The 20,405-nt window shown below is 36.9% G+C and overlaps 1 protein-coding gene across 23 annotated transcripts in view; it reads right to left on the bottom strand.

Annotated features, from left to right (window-relative positions):
- Positions 1-11,947: 11,947 nt before the first annotated feature.
- The window catches only part of RALYL (RALY RNA binding protein like), an 838,442-nt gene continuing 829,984 nt past the window's right edge, over positions 11,948-20,405 (bottom strand). For all 23 annotated transcript variants that reach the window (XM_056824164.1, XM_056824152.1, XM_056824154.1 and 20 more), the window contains one exon: positions 11,948-12,988. In XM_056824164.1, coding sequence (XP_056680142.1) covers positions 12,971-12,988 — 18 coding nt within the window. In that variant the 3' untranslated portion in view covers positions 11,948-12,970. The remainder of the gene's footprint in view (positions 12,989-20,405) is intronic.

Below are 20,405 nucleotides of genomic sequence, written 5' to 3'. Positions count from 1 at the left end.
TAAGTAAAGTTTTCTATTACTAAGAATTGCTCACCTACAATTATAATGCAATCTAACTTCTATACTTAAGTAGTTTTATGTCTGTCCCTACTTCCCTAAGACTTCGAACAAATTTTCTAAATGTCCCTATAACTTAGTTATTAGAACATTAATAAATTATTCTAATATAGTTAGTTCGTTTCACATGCCTGACAAGTTCTAATGGCATTTGTTGTTATTCCTGGTGCTGTCCAAAACCTCGGTATAGTATCAAGAATCCCTTGCACTCCATAATGTCCCTTTGCATGAATTACAGTGCATAGATGTTAATACAGCTTTTTAGGGAGAATTGGTTTATCCCTTTGGGCAATCCAGATGCCTTTGATTAGTTTAGCACCTAGCTGCTCTTTCCATGACTGTATTTCTTCTCCGATGTAGGCTTCAGTGAGATTATGCCTTTCAACCAGAGAGAAATTCAGCACAGGGTGGGGTCTGAACCTTGCGGCATATTTTGATGTTATGTCTGCTCTGTCATTCTCTGGGGATATTCTGTCCTTTCCATGAGTATGTGCCTTACAATGGATTATGGCCATCTCTTTAGGAAAGTCTACAGCACTTTTAATACGGTATTAGTTTGCCATATGCAATTGGTTTCCCAGCTGAAGTTTTATACCCTCTGTTTTTCATATGTATGATGACCAATGTACAGTGGAGAAAGCATAGTATGAGTTCAGAAAAATATTAGCTCTTTTCCCTCTAGCTAATTCTAAGGCCATGAGCAGAGCCTTGAACTCGGCTCCTTGGGCACTAACATGACTTGGCAGTGATGCATGCCAGAGTGTTCTGTCATTGTCAACTACAGCTGCCCCTGTGAATTTTCTCCCATTGCAAACATAGGAGGACCCATCTGTGTATAACTCTATTTCTGGATTGATAAGAGGTGTGTCTTTAAGGCATTCATTTGGTTTGTGCATGAGTTCTACTATTTGACCACAATCATGTAATTCTCTACCCATTGCCAAATCAGGAATCAGAGTCACTGGGTTCAATGGTGCACATTTATGAATTGTGATGATATCATTGCCTAATAGAATGACTTCATACTGGGATATTCTTGCATTGGTGAATGAATGCATATTCTGCGACCATAACAGTTTTTTACTTTGGTGTGCAGAATACACATGCAATTTACATCACAGTACTATATCATATGATTTCTTGACCATTAGAGCTATAGCTACTACACTCCTGAGGCAATGCACCATTCCTTGTGCAACTGAGTCAAGGATAGAACTGTAAAACGCAATGGCCCTTAGATTTAACCCAAAATACTGTGCTAGCATTCCAGAAGTGATGCCTTTTGCTTCATGGACATACAAGTGGAATTCTTTCTTATAATCCGGTATTCCCAAAGCTGGAGCTGATAGAGTAGCTCCTTTCAACTGTGACAAAGCATGTAAATGTTCTTTGTTCAATTGTAATGGTTCTTTAATGTCTTTCTTTGTCAAGTCAGTTAAACATTTGGAAATATGAGAATATCCTACTATGTACTGTCTCAAGAAACCAGCAACCCCTAAAAAAGCTCTAAGTTCTTTCTTAGTTCTAGGGATGCCTAGCTTTTGTATGTCTGCTATTCTTTTATTAGAGATTTTCCTGGTGTCCCCCTCCAGGACAAATCCTAAATATTCTACTATTGGAAGGAACCACTGAATCTTCTTTTTTGAAACTTTATGTCCTCTCTTAAGAAGCTCTATCAATAACTTCTTTGAATCTTCCAAACATGTTTTTGGCTTAGGTGATGCTAGCAGCAAATCATCCTTGCAGTGTATTAATCTGCTATGTTTGAAAGTTATGGTGGCTAGATCTCTTTGCAAAAGTTGACAATATTGAAGCAGACTCACAACATCCTTGCACTAATCTAGTATAGCACAACTGAGTTTGTCCCCATTGGAAAGCAAAAATATTTTGAGAATCAGGGTGCCAACGGTATGGTAAAGTAAGTGTTGCTCAAGTCCAACACTATGTACCACCTAGCTTCTGAAGGTATTTGGGTTATTTTATCATTTGGCAAAGATGTGACAGTGTGTCTTATTCTTATAAAATTATTTACAGCCCTCAGATCCATGACAGATCTCCAAGAGGGAGTGCCATCTTCATTTAGCTTGTTCTTTTTAATAGCTAGAATTGGGCTATTGTGTTCAGATACCATAGGTCTCAATATGCTTTGTTCAAGCAAACTATTTATGATAGGTGTTATTCCTTCTTTTGCTTCTTTACTCAATTTGTACTGTGGTATCTTCGGTGATATTCCTTCCCTGACCTCAATCCTGACTAGTGTAACTGACCTGATCCTATCCACATCATTTTGATGTTTTGCAAACACCCCTTGTGGTATATCTTTTGGTTTATAAATAGGTTTTGTGAAAGTTCTAATAGTATTCACCTTCCTGATTTCCTCAATCTCCTTGGCTCTTAAGTTTTTCTCTGTTACCTCTAATTTTTCTTTTAAATCTTACATCTGTTTATGTTGTTCTGAATGATTTTCATTAAGATAACTTGTGATTTCACATAATTTGATCAGACTCACAGTATCATACTTTGGGAAGTAATGTTTAAAAAAATTTTTCAAGTGAAGTGTGCATCCCTTCAAAAACTGTCTTCTCATGTCACTAGTAGATTCCTCACTATTTGCCTCTAAACCCAAAATTGATTCAGCCATTTCAAAGAGACGATTTATAAGTGAAGCTGGATGTTCCCCTGTATTTTGCATGAGTTTATCAAATCTTGCCCATGCATTAGGCTTTGAGCAACAGAGCTTAATAGCTTGGAGTAAGTCTTCCCTACATTTCCTTAAGTAGGTCATGCTTGTGGGATTTGCAAAATCAAGGTCTTCCCTTTGCTCTTCTGTGGGCCAACTTGTCAGGTTGTTTTCTGACCTAGTCTTCTCAATGAATTGGCGATGCTCATGGGGACTAAACAGTTCAGACAAGAGAAATTCTACATCTTGGAAATCTGGATCAAAGATCCTGAAAGTATGTTTGAGTTCTTTCTGCATCTTATAGGGCTGATCAATATATTTTGGAACCTGTTTCTTCAGAGAATCAATCTCCTGGGTTATAAACTGTCTGTGCACCTTTGAATATAACACACAAGCTGTACTTGATAATTTGGTGACCTCTTTTAGAGGAAAAATTTTTTCAAGTTCACTATCAAACTTAGTGTCCTTGTCACTGTCATTTCCCTGTGCATTAGCCTTTGATTTCTTTGCCTTTCTCTCTTTCTCTTTGGGTGCACTATCTGTCTGGCTATTGTTCTTGTCCTTACTAGCCCTTTAGCCTTGATAAATTCCTTAAACATGTTCTTAATAACATTTTCCAAGTTAGTATCTACCACCATTATCTTTGTTGCCTTTTGGGGGATTACAAATCTATAGATGTTCTTCAAATAGGTCAGTGTCTGAATGATTGCCATGGAGATAATATAAACCTGAGTTATAATGTGCCAAAGAACAATTTCCTTTTGGAATGGCCATTGTAATATGAGCATCGTAGTGTTGCCCAGGTATTCCACCAAATCAACTATCATACTGGTCATTTTACTATAGAGGATGTTATAGACTCCAAATCTAGTACTGGTTGGCAGCACAACAGCTCCACAGAGCACTTCCTTAAACATTTTTTCTGCTGTTTTCTTGGGATTGTAAAGTTCAGTCTTTTAGGGGTGCCAATCTGTAATAGATGATATGTGGAGGGTATATTTGATGGATACTAGATAACTAATAGATCAGGTAGTTATTTTCCTTTGCTTACCCTCCTCCCTCAATATCTCCCTTCCTTTCCTATTCCAATCTCCCTTCCTCCTTTCTTCTTCTCTTCAGTTTCCCCTTCCCCCTTCTTCTTCAGCCTCCTTCTCAGTCACTCAGGGCGAGCTATGATATTTCAGAGGAAAGACTCTTTTCTCTTCTTTATGTCAAGTAAGGGTTTATTGGGGGAAAACAGGAAAGATGAAGGATAAGGTAAGAGGGGTGGGATTTCCCTTTTATCTACAATGAGTGTTAGGTTGGAGGATATTGAGAGAAATGGCAATTTAGTCATTAGCATGAAACAGAGCCAGTCAGAGAGAGATATATGGACTATTGTCCTTCTTCTTCTGCCTTCAAATCAGCCAGATCACCTCCAACTTGATTATCCCAAGTCCCAGAGATAAACCCAGCTTCTTCCTTCAGGGTTACCACCATCAGCCCAAAGACCTCAAAACAGTCACCATTGGCTTGGCTCCAAACTGCTTTTCCTGGTAACATTTCAAATGGAATTTTCCTTGACAGTGTCATTGCTTCCTGCTATTGCACTCTCTTTTCTCCTGTCTGGCTTTTAACCAGTTTTTTTTTTTAAAATATACTATAATGGAATAGATAAACAATTAAATTATGTTTACATTGGAGATTTGGTATGGTCTCTTCCCTTTATCATATTACTATCTTCAGAGGCTTTTCCTAATAATAAATATTTTATCCTGATCAAATGATAAAGTAAGGTAAGGAGACATAGATATATATTTTGCTATGTACAATGGAGGGAAAATGGCTTAATGGCACAGGCTTTTAAAAATCAATTTTAAGTACTGAGGATATTCTGAGAAAATTTAGAAAACTCAGGTTGAATTTAGTAATTAGGTTTTTTTTAAAAACTAACTTGATAACATGAGCAATGAAGTATTCTAGAATGCCAACTAAGTTTGAGGGCACAAATATGCCATTATTTCTAGGTGCTGTAGCTCTCAGTTAATGATGAATTCCTTGAGAGCAGGTACTGCTCCATTTTTTTATCTTTGCACCTGGAACAATTTTTTTTTGCATTTAGTAGATGATTAATGCATGTTTATTAAACTTTTATTGAGAAAGCGCCCTTTGTATACTTCCTCTATAAAACATCCTCTTTCAAGCCAATAGCTGCCCTTCCCCTAACTGCTTTTTTCCTTTCAGGTGGGCTCCTCTTTAAAGCCCGAATAAACACTCATATTTGAAGACTTCTCCATATTTCAAAGAGAACAACGCAAATAAACAGTCATATTTCCTTTCAACATTTTCCCCCCAAAAGAATCATTTACAAGTTCTCAGCGGCTATTATGATTAGTATAAGCAAAATCTAGGTGGTAATTGGTACCACGCTTATTTTTTGATTTGTTTTGCAATTTCTTGCAAACTAGGAAATCCATTGAAGACTATGACCTATTATATATATTTTGAATGCAATAAAATTAGGAATAATTGATTGATTACTATTTTTGTTTTCTTTAAATAAAATAGCCTTAATTCTTCCTCTGGGACTTAGGTTGTTGGCTTCCTATGCTTGATGAGTTTAAATCATTTGCTTTTTCATATCAGGACAGAAAATAGGAATTTTGTATTAATTTGTCTTTAGAAATAGTTCTACAAAGCACAAAACTGTGATGACTGTCAGAGCTGTACTTAAAAGTCTTCTACTCTTGTAGTCATTTAGGAAGTATGATGGATGATACCTTCATAAATTTGCCTGGTCTACCTTTCCAGTCTTATTACACATTATTTTCCTTCATGTACATTATGGACCAACCAAACTGGACTTGCTATACCTTATTCATGACACTGCGTCCTTTTGAGTTTGTCTTTACATTGATTACTTCCTATACCTAAAATTCATTTCCATCTTATTGCCTCCTAAAATCTGTAGTTCTCTTCAAGACTCAACTCAAATGCCATTTTCTACATGAAACCTTTCTCAATTCTCCCAGTTATTAGTGCCTTCTCCCTGGAATTACATTGTATGTAGATGCCTCTTGGCTACATCATGAACTCTTTATGGGTAATAATTGTTTTACTTTTGTCTTTGCATTTCCAGTACCCTGTACAGGGTCTAGAACATAGTAGGTGGCTAAAGAATGCTTATTTATTGATTAATTAATTGACTGCTACTTCTCTGGCATTTTCAGAGAACTAACTGATGCTCTGCATCCTCAGATGGATGACACAGACTTTTTCCTTGATGATCAACTTCTGATGAGTCTTGTGTTATTTTAATTTGTTGCTATTTTATCTCTAGTTGCTTTATGCAAAGTGACAGCTCAACCTAATAATGGGAAGAGATACTGCAACCATGGAGAACAGAAGATACTGGTTAATTTCTCCAGTGTCACTTCAGCTCAACTCTACATAAAGTTGTGCACCTGAAGAACAACAGACCCTTTCAAATCTTCCCAGTGGCCTTTGGTTTCTCCCTCAGTAGATGGTGAATCAAAAAGTGAGAATATTCCAAGGAGGACCTGGGGCATTACAAATAATTTAAAAAAAAGGTAAAATAAGGCAGGAGAGAGAATGTGGTATAGTGGATATAAGACTAGCCTTGGAATCTAGAAGATCTGGATTCAAATTCTTCCTCTGACACATACTGACTGGGTGACCTGGACAAAATATTTATCCTCAGGGCCCCAGGGAACTCTTTAAGATTAAATGCTACAGGTGTGTTTCCATCTGCATTGCAGAGAGCACTTCCATTTTGGGAATTCCCCACAAGCAGGAAATCAGATAAAACAAAACAGAAAAGACATTATGCTCTGTGACAGGATAATAATAGAATGATAATGGATGCTGATGGGAGACCTTACCAAAGTTTGATTCAGCATTTTTTTTTCCAGTTTTTGGCAAAGAGAAAGAACACCAAATACTCTGCCCAGTTAATTTAATTTTTATTAGTGGAATTTCCATCTTGTCATTTTTATTACTCATTCTAAGTCTGTAATCACATGGTTATCCACTAGTAATACTTTAAAGGAAACTTCAGTATTTCAGGGGAATCTCTGATGTTTCCGATATGAGCATTTTGTCTAATGTATATTATTATTCATCTGTGCCTTGTCACCTTGTGTTATCTTATTTATACCCATAATTGTGCCACAGAAAATTGCCTAACAGGTTAGGAGTTTCTTTCTAGGCCTTTTAAAGGTTGATGAGTACTAGTTGTTGCCACAGAATCAGACAGAATTTCAGAGTTGGAAGGGAACTCCATGACCAAGTCATATACAAAAGCAATCTTCATTATGATCCTCATTATAATATAGCTTCAAAGTGGTCATCCAGCTTCTGCTTGAAGACCTCCAATGAGGGGGAACCTACCACCTCTCAAGGCATCATATTCCACTTTTGTATAGATCTACTTACATCGGAATTTTTCCTCGTGACAAGTCTAAATCTCTTTGCAACTTCTATACATTGTTCCTCCTTTCCTTTGGGTCAAACAGAGAATGTTTAATCCCCTTTCCACATGACAGCCCTTCAAATACTTCAAAACACTTATTATGTTACTCTCAGTTTTCTTTATGATATGAATTCAATGTTCTCATGTCTATCCTGGCTGACCCTCTTCTGTTAGTTCTGCAGCTTATTAAGAGCATATTTAATTTGTAATGCCCAGAGAGGCATACAATGATCCATATTTGGTCTGACTAGGGCAAAGTGTGGAAAGGCTATCACTATTTTATTTCTGAAACCTGTGTCTCTAGTGAAGTCAAAGATCACATTTTGGCTACTGTGTTACATGGTTGGCTTGGTCAATACCCCTAGAGGTTTTTCAGAATAAGAGTTATCTAAGGATGCTTTCCCTATCCTGGACTCATGAAATTAGTTTTTCTGAAGCCCAGTCGAAGACTTTTATAGTTAACCCTATAAAATTTCCTCTTATGAGATTTAGTCCAATGCTCTAGTCCAGTGATGGTGAATCTTTTAGAGACTGAATGCCTAAACTACAACCCTCACACAGCATGTGAATCCCCCACATTATCTCAGATAGGGAAGGGGGGAAGTGCTCCAATTGGCTGCTGGGCAGAGAGGCAGGTCATGTGAGAAATGTCCTTAGGCAAGTGTGGAGAGGCAGGAGGGGAGCAGCCCCCTCTGGCACATGAGCCATAGTTCGCCAATATGACTCTAAGTCTAAGTCTGTTAGGATCTTTTTGTATCCAAATTCTCATTCAGCATGTTGACTATTTTTCTGAGCACTGTAATGTAAATTTTATAAGTATACCATCTAAGCAGAGATCACATTAGAGCTACTCCATTGAAGACATCTCACCAGGTTGACATAGTTGACATCTCTAAGTTCTGCCATTCATCTAGTTCCCAAACTAACTGCTTTGCTAAATACCTTATCTTTCTATTTTCCATAAAAATGTTAAGAACTACTTTAAGAAGTAAGCCCTAGGTAAATCATATTCCCCAATTCTACCAGTTTTGTTACCCTAATGAAGCCATGTAGACTCTTTGTATTAAAACACCCTTTAAAGATATGCACCAACAACCTCTTTAAAATTCAACCTAAAGTATTCCCAGGAATTGAAGTCAAGCTCACTGGACTACAGTTTGCAGACTTGGTTTTCTTCCCTTATATTTGCCCTTCTTTGGTCCTATAATACTTCTCCCACTTCCTATGTATTTTTATATCACTGACAGTGATTTCTTTACCAGTTTTTTTTTTTTTTTAGTATGAAGTTCATTTTAGCTAGGTGACTTGAGTTCATTGAGGGCAATTTCATCTATCCATTTCTTTTCCTTCACTCTCATTACATAACAAGACTATGCCTTTGTCATTGACAATATTCATAGGTTCATAGGCTTATATGAACAGAGCAAGAAGAAATCATCATAGAAGTTAAGGTACTTGCCCAAGGTCACACAGGTGGGGTTTGAATCCAAGTCTTCTGGTTCCATAGTTGGTGATCTTCCCACTATATCACATTGCTCCTCAATGACATTGTTATGAGATATTTATTGAGAGCAAGAAGTTGGCATAGTGAAAAGATCACTGGATTTGGAATCAGTGGTAATTTTATGCCTAGAATCTAATGATCTAACTCCAACATAAAAAAAAAATGTTTAGTGCAAAATTTTCACTTAGAAATGGGCCCGAAGCCATTCTCCAATTAACAAATGGTCAAAGGATAGGAACAAAGAATTTTCAGATGAAGAAATTAAAGCCATCAATAATCATATGAAAAAACATTCTAAATTACTCTTAATTAGAGAAATGCAAATTAAAACAACACTGAGGTATGTAAACCTTAAAATTTCTTAGACTTATAAATGTTGGAAATTTCACCATTGGGAAATTTCATACTTGAAAAATTTCCTATTGAGAGTGGGAACTCTATTGGAATGTGAACCCCATTGGCATGGGAGGTTCCTCCTCCTCCCTTCTTAAGATTACTTTAGGACAGAAACCTTTTGCTGAACAATGGAAAGGGCTTTGACCTATGCTTAAGCATAGAACAGGAATTTCTTTGAGTCATGATTGATTTTAGAATTGATACAATGGAGATACTTGGAATGACAGAACCAGGTCTTGGAAAATACAATTTCCACCCTACTCAGTCCTAACAGGATTTAGGAAGGGCTGCAGCATAGATCAAAATTTAATTATTCCAATCTCTACCCTACTCAGGGTAACAGGATTTAGGAAGGGCTGTAGCAAAAGCTCAAGATTTAATTATTTGAAAATATGACCTTCAACAGACATGTGCAAAGCCACAGACCTCTGGGCGGTCCTGGGTTAAGCTAGAGCCACCATTGGCACAGGGAAAATGATGGACAGTGATTGGTAGATGTGAGAACTGAGGGGAGGGAACTTGGATGGTTTCCTTAAAGATAGAGGGGGTCTGAGGACTGAGGGGTGGTTGGAGAGTTTTGGCTCTGGGTGGGAAAGTTTTGGCTCTGGTTGGTTGGAGAGTTTTTTGGCTCTGAGAAGCTTGCTCTGAAGGAAGCTGGAGGTGGAGGCCCCGGAGACTGTTTTTCCATTTTGGTCACATGAGTAATAGGGACTGATCTCCTTTCTTTGCCCCAGCTATCTAAGGGCTTGGGCCTTTTGGCCCAGCCTAAACAGAAGGGGTATTTAAGCCCTATTCCCTTCTCTCTCTCTCTCTCTCTCTCTCTCTCTCTCTCTCTCTCTCTCTCTCTCTAATTCCTTTCTTCCTCCTGTTTGTAATTAAACTCTATAAAAGGTTGACGGCTGACTTGAGTTTTCATTTAGGAATTACATAGCTGAATTCCTTGGCGACCTTAAATTAATATATATCAGTCTTTTAAAGTGATTTCCTTGTCACAGGTACCATCTCCTATCTATCAGATTAGCCAATGTGGCAATAAAGGAAAGTGGTAAATATTGGAGGGGATATAGCAAAATTGGGATACTAATGCATTGTTGGTAGAGTTGATCCAATAATTCTGGAGGGCAAATTGGAACTCTATGTAAATGGCTATAAAATTGTGCATACCCTTTGATTGGGTAATACCACTACTGGGTCTGTACCCCAAAGAGATAATAAAAATGGGAAAAGGACTTACTTGTACAAAAACATTTATAATTGCTCTTTTTGTGGTGGCAAAGAACTAGAAATGGAGGGAATGTCCATCAATTGGGGAATGGCTGAACAAATTGTGGTACATGTTGGTAATTGAATTCTCTTGTGTTATAAGAAATGACAAGCAAGATAATTTCAGAAAAAGCTGGAAAGATCTGCAAGAACTGATGCAGAGTGAAATAAGAACTGGAAGAACATTGTACACAGTAATAGCAATATTGGATGATGATTATCTGTGAATGGTTAGCTGCTCTGAGCAATGCAATGATCTGGGACAATCCTGAAGTACTTATGATGGGGAACACTCTCCACCTCCAAAGAAAGAATGATTGGAGTCATTTTTCATGTCAGTGTTTCTTTGGTTTTATTTTTGGGATTTGATTATGTATGAATGCGCTCTTACAACAATGACCAATGTAGAAGTGTGTTTTACATGACAAAACATTTTTTAAAAAAAGAAATGGGCCCACGCAGTTTATGCCTTATGATTTGTAGTGAGAGGGTCTTCCACAAGGAAGAGGGTGTTACTTCAATCAGAGGATCCTTTGCTTTCTTCAAAACATGGTTGTTTATCACTCCCTTCAGGAAACTTAACCTGCTCCCAATTTGAGTATATTTTGTATTTAGTTTTTTATATGCAAATTGTTACCTGCTTCTCTATCCCTTAATAGAAGATTCACTTCTTGAGGGCAGAGATTGTTCTGGTTTTGTTTTTGTTTTTGCCCCTAATTCCTTTTTTTTTAAAAATATATTTTATTTGATCATTTCCAAGCATTATTTGTTAAAGACATAGATCATTTTCTTTTCCTCCCCCCCACCCCCCATAGCCGACGCGTAAGTCCACTGGGCATTACATGTTTTCTTGATTTGAACCCATTGCTTTGTTGATAGTATTTGCATTAGAGTGTTCATTTAGAGTCTATCCTCTGTCATGTCCCCTCAACCTCTGTATTCAGGCAGTTGCTTTTCCTCGGTGTTTCCACTCCCATAGTTTATCCTTTGCTTATGAATGGTGTTTTTTTCTCCTGGATCCCTGCAAGTTGTTCAGGGACATTATACCGCCACTAATGGAGAAGTCCATCACGTTCGATTGTACCACAGTGTATCAATCTCTGTGTACAATGTTCTCCTGGTTCTGCTCCTCTTCCTCTGCATCACTTCCTGGAGGTTGTTCCAGTCTCCATGGAACTTCTCCACTTTATTATTCCTTTTAGCACAATAGTACTCCATCACCAACATATACCACAGTTTGTTCAGCCATTCCCCAATTGATGGGCATCCCCTCGTTTTCCAGTTTTGTTTGCCCCTAATTCCTAGCACAGTGTGTGGCACATAGTAGGTACTGAATAAATGCTTGCTACATTATTGAATCAATTATTAGAGCCTAATGACTTTATTTTTGCATGGAGGACTCATCCTTTCCAAAATCCTTTCCTGTGTAAAGGTGAAATTCCTGAGACCTTGATAAGTTGTTCTTGGGTAGTGACATTGTTTTCAGTTTTGTGTTCTTGCTCTATAGCATGGCAATGAAAAAAAGAAGTTAACTGAATATAAAAATTAACGACTTAAAGAAAAGTAACACAACAAATTTGTTTGAAAAGAAACAGTATTTATTAAGAAATTATAGGTTGAATTCTCCTACAGTCTCTGTGGACTTGGACTCTTCCATGTCCATAGCACAAGACAATAGCTATAGCTTCTGGAGAACACTTGGGATCCTCAGTAATGGAAAGCTCCTATGACCAGAAAATGAAATGATATGTTTAATCTCATCGAAAATTTTGGATTTGGGGAAAAGAACCGTCCTTTCACGTGAGGGGAAATAGGGATATCTTCTGCACTGGCATGGCCATTTCTCGGGGTGATTCTGTACCATTGAGTGAGGCATCACTCAGAAACACTGTTAATAACTGGCTGGTCCCTGACTACTCGGGGAGCTGAGCATGCTCATTTTAAAGACATCAGGTGAAGATGATAGATTTTGAATGATTCATATCGTGTTTGAAAATTTGCATTCTTCAGCATTTCTAACAGTGCATATAGAGAGCAGAAATATAACTTTGCATTGGTATTTTATGCCTATGAACTGAAGTTATAACTAGAAAGTCTAAAAACCCAAAGTAATGAGAATTAGCATACAACATATCTAATCATAACATGATATTGTTAGAATTAAGCTTTAAACAGATAATTGCGATATCACCTGACTTCAAATATGATAAACAGTAAAACATGCTAATCATAAAAATAGCTTTTACAAATATACATTTGTATACAGTGTCTCCCTTACCTTTTATATATGTCCTTCACATTATCATACAGTACACTGGCTTTTAAGACATCAAAATGAAAAAAAAAGACCAATAATTTGCCAGGAAAAAAACACATTTTACAATCTAAACCATAAAAATCTGACAATTGTACAGCTCTGAACATATAAGAAATGGAGTTTCTAAGGTAGAACAATACTGTCCGTTTTATTTACTTGAGTTTTCATACAAATCTGACCAAGGATGTTGCTATCCAGTAAGAAACCGCAGTTCACATTTCTGGGGGAGGGTGGTCACAGTTTCTCATTTCATCATACACAGGCATCACGTGTGACTTCAGATCACTTTATCTGTAGAAACTGAGAGAAGACATATATTTGATTGGTATAAAAATGATGACTTTAGCTTGGTAGAACATACACATATACTGATTTGAAGACTAAATGAAGGAAAGATTGAAATATAATGAATGACTAGCTCATTTCCCATTTTTAGGATATCCTGATATTGCCAGTAAAATCTGTACATTCTATTGAAGACATTTTTTTTTAAAAGGAAAACTTCTGTTTTTATTCAATAATAAATTGGTCTTGTGATAATTTTGTCCACAAAGCAGAACAAACATTAGCAGAAAAATCCTAAAAATTCTTATATTTCAAAACTGCTAAACAACTTTTTGATCTAAAATTAGAGATTATGATGACCTCTCAGTTGCAGAGATTACAGAATATAGAACTGGAATCCAACTTCTTCATTTGATAGCGAAGGGGAATGAAGCCCAGAAAGGTTAAGAAAATTACTTGAGGTCACAAAATTAGTAAAAAGTAAGGCCAGGCTGCCCTTTGATTCAGTCATAGCACTGCTGGGTCTGTACCACAAAGAGATACTAAGGAAAAATACATGTACAAAAATATTTATAGCCAGTCTCTTTGTGGTGGCCAAAAATTGGAAAATGAGAGGCCGGAATGGCTGAACAAATTGTGGTATATGTTGGTGATGGAATACTATTGTGCTCAAAGGAACAATAAAGTGGAGGAATTCCATGGGAACTGGAACAACTTCCAGGAAGTGATGCAGAGTGAGAGGAGCAGAACCAGGAGAACATTGTACACAGAGACTGATATACTGTGGCACAATCAAATGTAATGGACTTGTCTATTAGCAGCAATGCAATGACCCAGGACAATTCTGAGGAATGTATGAGAAAGACTGCTATCCACATCCAGAGAAAGAACTGTGGGAGTAGAAACACAGAAGAAAAACAACTGCTTGATCACAAGGGTCAATGGGGTTATGATTGGGGATGTAGACTCTAAATGATCACTCTAGTGCAAATATCAAAAATATGGTAATAGGTCTTGATCAGTGATACATGTAAAACCCAGTTGAATTGCTCATTGGCAATAGGAGGTAAGGCCAGGATTCATATTCAGACACTCTAGATTCTCAACCCAGTGCTCTTTTCATTATGTTGTGATGATTTCCAAGAGGAGATAATCCTCTGAAAGGTTCAGGTGAAATAGGAAATGTAATCCTTGAGTTGGCTTAAAAAAAAAAAAGACACCATGAAGGGACAGCTAAGTGGCTCAGTGGAAAGAAAGCCTGGGTGGGAGACAAAAGGTCCTGGGTTCAAATCTGGTATCCCACTTCCTAGGAATCACTTAACTCCCATTACATAGCTCTTACTGATCTGCCTTAAAACCACTACACAGAACTAGTTCTAAGATGGAAGGTCAGGGTTTAGAAAAATACATATTGGAGGAAAAGAAGATCAAAGAAACAGTAGTGTATGGGACAATGAGAAGAGGACATAGTGAATAAAAAACAATTCAACTGATTTTTTTCCTACCTAGCAGAATAATTCTGAATCAGATCACCATAAATTTAAAGCTATAAATGAGCTTAGGTGCCACTTAGTCTCTCTCACACCCACTTTAGATAAAGAAATGCAGGCTTAGACAGGTCAATTTACTTGTCTAAGGTCATACAACTATCTGACGTGAAATCTGGTATAGAACACTGACCATTACGCCATAGTGAAATTAAAGCATGGGACAAAAAAATGATAAGAAGGGAGATAACCCAATAGGTTATAGATAGTAAGAAAGTACCTAGATGATCTTGGTACAGACCTCTAGGTCCAGATGAGTTAATAAAGGAAATGACAGGCCATACCACTATCAGTGATTTTTGAAAAATCATGGAAAATGGGAGAAATGCTATAAGAGCAAAGAAAGGCAAACACTGTCATGATTTTAAGGAAGAGAATAGGGTCTGTAAAATACAAACCAACCATTTGATCACAATTCTGGGCATAAATTCTAGAATATATACCAAAGCAATGGTTAGCAAACATCTAGAAACAGAAGAGGTAAGATGATCCTAAGATGTATACCTTCATCAAGAAGCATGTATGGCTTCATCAAGAAGTGGCAATGCCCAATTGATCTCATTTCTTTCTTTTTTTATTTTTTGACAAGGAAGATGAAAAGAATGGTGTCAAAAATAGTAGTTTATTGAAATTTTTAGCAAATATTTGCCAAAATCTCTCATGCTATTTTCATAGAATATGGAAGGATACAAGCAAGGTGGTAGGGTTAGGGTTAATTTGTTATTTTTTTAATTGAAAAATTTTAATTAATTAATTAATTAATAATATTTTTCCTTGGTTACATGATTTATGTTCTTTCCCTCCCCTCCTCTCCCCCATCCCCCCCCCCACAGCCAAAGTGCAGTTCCACTGGGTTTTACATGTATCATTGATCAAGACCTATTTCCATATTATTAATATTTGCACTAGGATCATTTAGAATCTATCCCAATCCCAATATCCCCATCAACCCGTGTGATCAAGCACTTGTTTTTCTTCTGTGTTTCTATTCCCACAGTTCTTCCTCTGGATATGGATAGTGTTCTTTCTCAATAAGTCTCTGGAGTCCATTTATAAGGAAGTTTCTACTGGAGTTTCCAAGGGTCTATTTTTTGCCAAATATTAAGATTTAAAATAAGATAGTGGATGCAATCCTTACTTAATTTTCATTTGAAACAAGGGAAAAGTAAAAGAAGGAATGACAGAGGCGTGATCCAAAAAGATTTCAACAAACTAATTAGAACATTGGGGTGAATATCATAAGATAAAACTTAATAAGAACAAATGTAAAGTTTCACCTTATTTTAAAAATATCAATTTCATAAATATAAGGCAGAAGAAGATATGATCTCATCTGAAAAAGACTGGATATTTTGTTGGACTACAGCAAGTTCAATATAAGTAAACAGTATGACATGGCACACATACACAAAAGCTGATGTAATCCTAAGCCTTCATTAAAAGTGGCATAGTGTCTAGAACTAGGGAGGTGATAAAATCTTCTGGTGGGCATTGTATTCAGTTCCTGAAAACTCTGTTCTAGGGATGGCTTTGATAAGTTAGAATATATTTAGAGGATATACTACAGTGATGTAGGTCCTTAAGATCATGCCATATGGGGGCAACTAGGTAGTTCAGTGGATAGAAAACCAGGCTTAGAGACAGAAGGACCAGGGTTCAAATCTGACCTTAGATTCTTCTTGGTTATATGCCCTTTGCAAGACATTTAACTCCCATTGCCTAGCCCTTGTTTTTCCACCTTTTTGTTTTTTAAAGATCATTCCATGTGAAATTTATTGGAACAAACTAGGAATATTTGGCCAGAAGAAGAGATGATTCAGTTTGGGGATATGACAGCTGTGTTCAATTACTTTTAGGGCTATTGAGTGGAAGAGAAATTAAACTTGTTTCACTTGATCCTATAAGGCAGAATTAGGTGCAATGTATGGGCATTCGAGTATGGTAGGTTTAGGCTTGATCTACGAAATATTTTGTTAATAATTAGAGCTATCTAAAAGAGGAATCAATAACTGCATCATACTGTCCCTTCACTGGGATTGTTTAAAAAAAAGGATGATAAATGGATGACTCCTTCTTGCAAATATTGTAAGACAAGGTGATTCTTATTTGGATTTGGATAGGACTAGATGGGACTAGAACCACAAGGTTCTCTTCTGATTGGAAGATTCCATGATTCTTTGATTTTAGGTTTGCTCCTTTCAAGATAACAATTTCCTTCTCAATGTGCTTTCCTGAGTGAGGTGCTGAGTCTTTTGGGGACAGAATAGGATAAAATTTTGAATGTTGTTCCTGATGTCTGGAGTTCACATGCATTACATGATGAGAAAGAAGTGACCTGGAAGTAGGGTAAGACAAATACCGTAGATAGTCACAGGTGGATTTTAAACCATGTGTGCATATGTATTCACATATTTGTAAATTATGTATAATACATATACTAAAATATCTACGTCAAGATTTTCACCTGGGTTGAGAAAATCAACTTTATAGGAAAATGATGGAGGAGGCGTGTTTGGGTAACCATGTCTAAAAAAGATTTATCGGTTTTCATAGATCACAGATTCACTAAAAGTCCAAGTATAATAGCTTAAAAAGCTAATATGTTCTTGGATTGTAATAAGAGAAAATCAATTTCCAGGAATACAGAGGTGACAGTCTCTCTGTAGTCTTTTGGGTTCAGACTACAACTGGAATATTGGGTCTGGTTTTGGGTACCACCATTTAGGAAGGTTTATTGATAAACTGAAAAGCATCCCAGGGAGGGCAACCAGGATGGTGAACAATACTGCGTCCATGTCAGAAGGTTTGAAGTAATTGGAAAAGAGAAGATTCTTGGCAGGAAGGGATGATTGGTTTCTTCAGTTGTCTGAAAGGCTTTCACCTGGGAGAGGGATTAAACTTGTTTCATTTGACTTTAGAAGGCAAGGTTAGGACGAATAGCCAGCTTGCCATTTTCTACCCAACTCACCTTGAGGAAATCTTTCTGGGAAAGAAGAAAGGATCATGATCATGACCATGTTACAGTTCAGGGAATTGAAACACAGATTAAATGACTTGACCGGGGTCACATAGTGAGTATCTAAAGTTGGATTTGAACTCAGGTCTTCCTGACTTTATGATCAGAGGCAACCAGTATGTTTCTAGGAACTCAGGCCTCATCTAGAAAATAAAGAAGCTGTACTTAAAGGCCTTCTTGTGTTCCTTACAAGTCTAAATAGATGATCCTTTGAAATTGCAAAAAGAGAAGTTAGGATTAATATCAGGAAGAAACTTTCTTACAATTTAGAGTTGTCTAAAATTGGAATAGGCAGGTAGAATAGGCAGTTGCAGTAGATAGAATGCTGGCACTGGCGTCAGGAAGACCCGAGTTCCAATCAGGTCTCTTAACCTAACTTAACCTGGGTAAGTCACTTAGGCCTGTTTGCCTCTATTCCTCATCTGTAAAATGAGCTGGAGAAGTTAATGGAAAACCATTCCAGTATCCTTAAACAGAAAACCCCAAATAGGGTCACAAAGAGTCAGACACAACTGAAAAACAACTGAATAACAACAAAAATAGAATGGATTCTCCTTGCAGGTGATGAGTTCCTTTTCATTGAAAGTCTTCAAGTGGAAGCTGGTCAACCACTTGTTAGGTATGTTATAATAGAGATTGGACTAGATAGAGGGTCTTCGTGGTCCCTTCTAACACTAATTTCCCTGATTCGGTGTATATCATTTATATCTGCTGATAAAAACAATTTTTAAATAGTTTTAATATAAATGTGTCAAAATGAGTATGTGGATATGTATATGTATTTAAAGACTAAAATAATTATTTTCACATGGAGGCCTGAACGTACAGAAGTCAAGCTGTTGTAAACTTACACAGATATAAATGTTAAACAGACCTCTGTAGTTAAAAATATCTCTAGCATCCATAGAGATTCGGTCAAAATGAATAAGATGAAACTGACATGTGGGTGATATCCAAGTTCACAGTGCCTGACACTGAGCGAGTCTAAGTCATCATGAGTTTTGGCTGCGGGTCACTGATATTTAGTCTTCATGGACAAGCTGATCAGGGACCACATTCTCTTTTTGTTACATTCAGTGCACATAGGAAGAGAATTCAGCTCACTCTATGACTGAGATCCCTTTTACCTTCCGGTCTTTAAAAAAAAAAGTGTTTTCTTATTCAAAATAAAAAGTTTTCAAAATTTCCACAAGATCCATATTTGGAGTTTATTGAACTTTTTATTTCCCTAGATAAAGCCTTGCCAGACCTAAATTAATTTAATGGATTCTGATTCCTCCCTGGATGCCTCAGAGGGACTAATGGTTGTTAAGTAACTATCCATCTTGTTAGGAAGAAAAAAAACATCCTGCAGTTTCTGTGTACACCCCATTACCTCCAGAGACATTTCTCACACTAGCCTTTCCTTCACCCTTCCTTTGCTAGCCGGTTATGCATGTATATAAAAGGCAATAATTATACAGAGAAGAAGAGAGACAGATTTCAAAAATTATTTATTGAAGCTCTATGTTCTGTCCATAAAGCTTCAAAGCATTTACCTGTCGCTGACTGGCACTGAAAATGCTTTCCTGAAGTAGTGTTTAGGAAGACAGAATTACTGTTTTCCTGCCATTTAGAAACAACTACAAGATTGCACTGAACCACCCACATCCCTGCAATGCTCCTAGCCAGGCTAATTCTTTCAGAGAGAAGGCTTATTCTTTCCTATTTGTTTGGAAAGCCCAGGAAGGTGAAAATCAATGACATTTCTCCTCAAGTATGACAGTCACTCAGGGATAATTGGTTTAATATGAAATGAAGCTAATTGTATCCTATGGCTCCCCCTTGAGAGCCGGGTAATTTATCTATGGCTTTCTGGTAGCTGAGATGATATTAAAACAAATCATCTTGATCGTGAATGCTCGCTTTTCATTCTCTCCTACTTATAAACAAACGACAAAAGTACTAGAGACTCAAACATGACAGCAAAATAGGACAGGGCTGTGCCAAGCAATTTTCTTTCATCTAATAAAGATTAAAGGGAAGTATTAAATCAGAAAGGCAAAACTGACTCATTTCTAGACATCAGACTTACAAAAATATGAAATGTAATGGTTAATGGTGAATTTCACCATGGAATGGTGAAATAAATGCCTCTTACAAAGTTATAAGACTACTTTATCATCATCAGAAATTCATGATTTCTTTGTGATCAGAAATATTTCTGATATTATCTTCTAATTTACGTTTATGATTACTAAATGATTAGAGAAGAGAAGAAGCTTGGAATTGAGGGAATTGAGGACTGACCTTGGAATCAGAAAGGCTTTGGTTTAAGTTCTGTCTCTATCACATGCTCATTATGTGGCTATAGGAAAGTCATTTAACTTCTGAGTGTTTCAGCAACTCTACAAGACCTCAAGTAACAGATGAGTTACTGTTCTGCATTAATGGAGACAATTTCTATGCTAGGAGTTCTCCAATGAAATCCCCACTCTAGACACCTTTACAACCAATGAAATTCCAGATCTAGACACCTTCTAAGACCACCCCCACACCATGATTAAAGCTTTCTCTTCAGCTATTAGAGCCTTTTCCTGAAATCTCAATCTCTCTCTGTGTCTTCTTTCTCTTATGCTTTAATGTTGGACAAGTGCAACATAAAATATTTTCTTCATTTGATTTTCCCAACAACCTGATGAGGTAGGTAATATAGATAGAATCATCACTTTACAAATGAAGAAACTGAGTCTTGGAGAGGATTAATGATTCATCCATTGCCAGAGCAGTAGAATTTGAACATAGATGTTCCTGACAATAAATTTTGCCATGTTGCATTTTTCTTTGAAATTAAGTAGATGGAATTCATTCAGATAATTTAGGCCCTAAA

This window comes from Monodelphis domestica, chromosome 3, assembly GCF_027887165.1.
Source record: "Monodelphis domestica isolate mMonDom1 chromosome 3, mMonDom1.pri, whole genome shotgun sequence".
Classification (NCBI taxonomy): domain Eukaryota; kingdom Metazoa; phylum Chordata; class Mammalia; order Didelphimorphia; family Didelphidae; genus Monodelphis; species Monodelphis domestica.
Note: the sequence above shows the minus strand (reverse complement) of the source record. Positions and strands in the feature narration are given on the sequence as shown.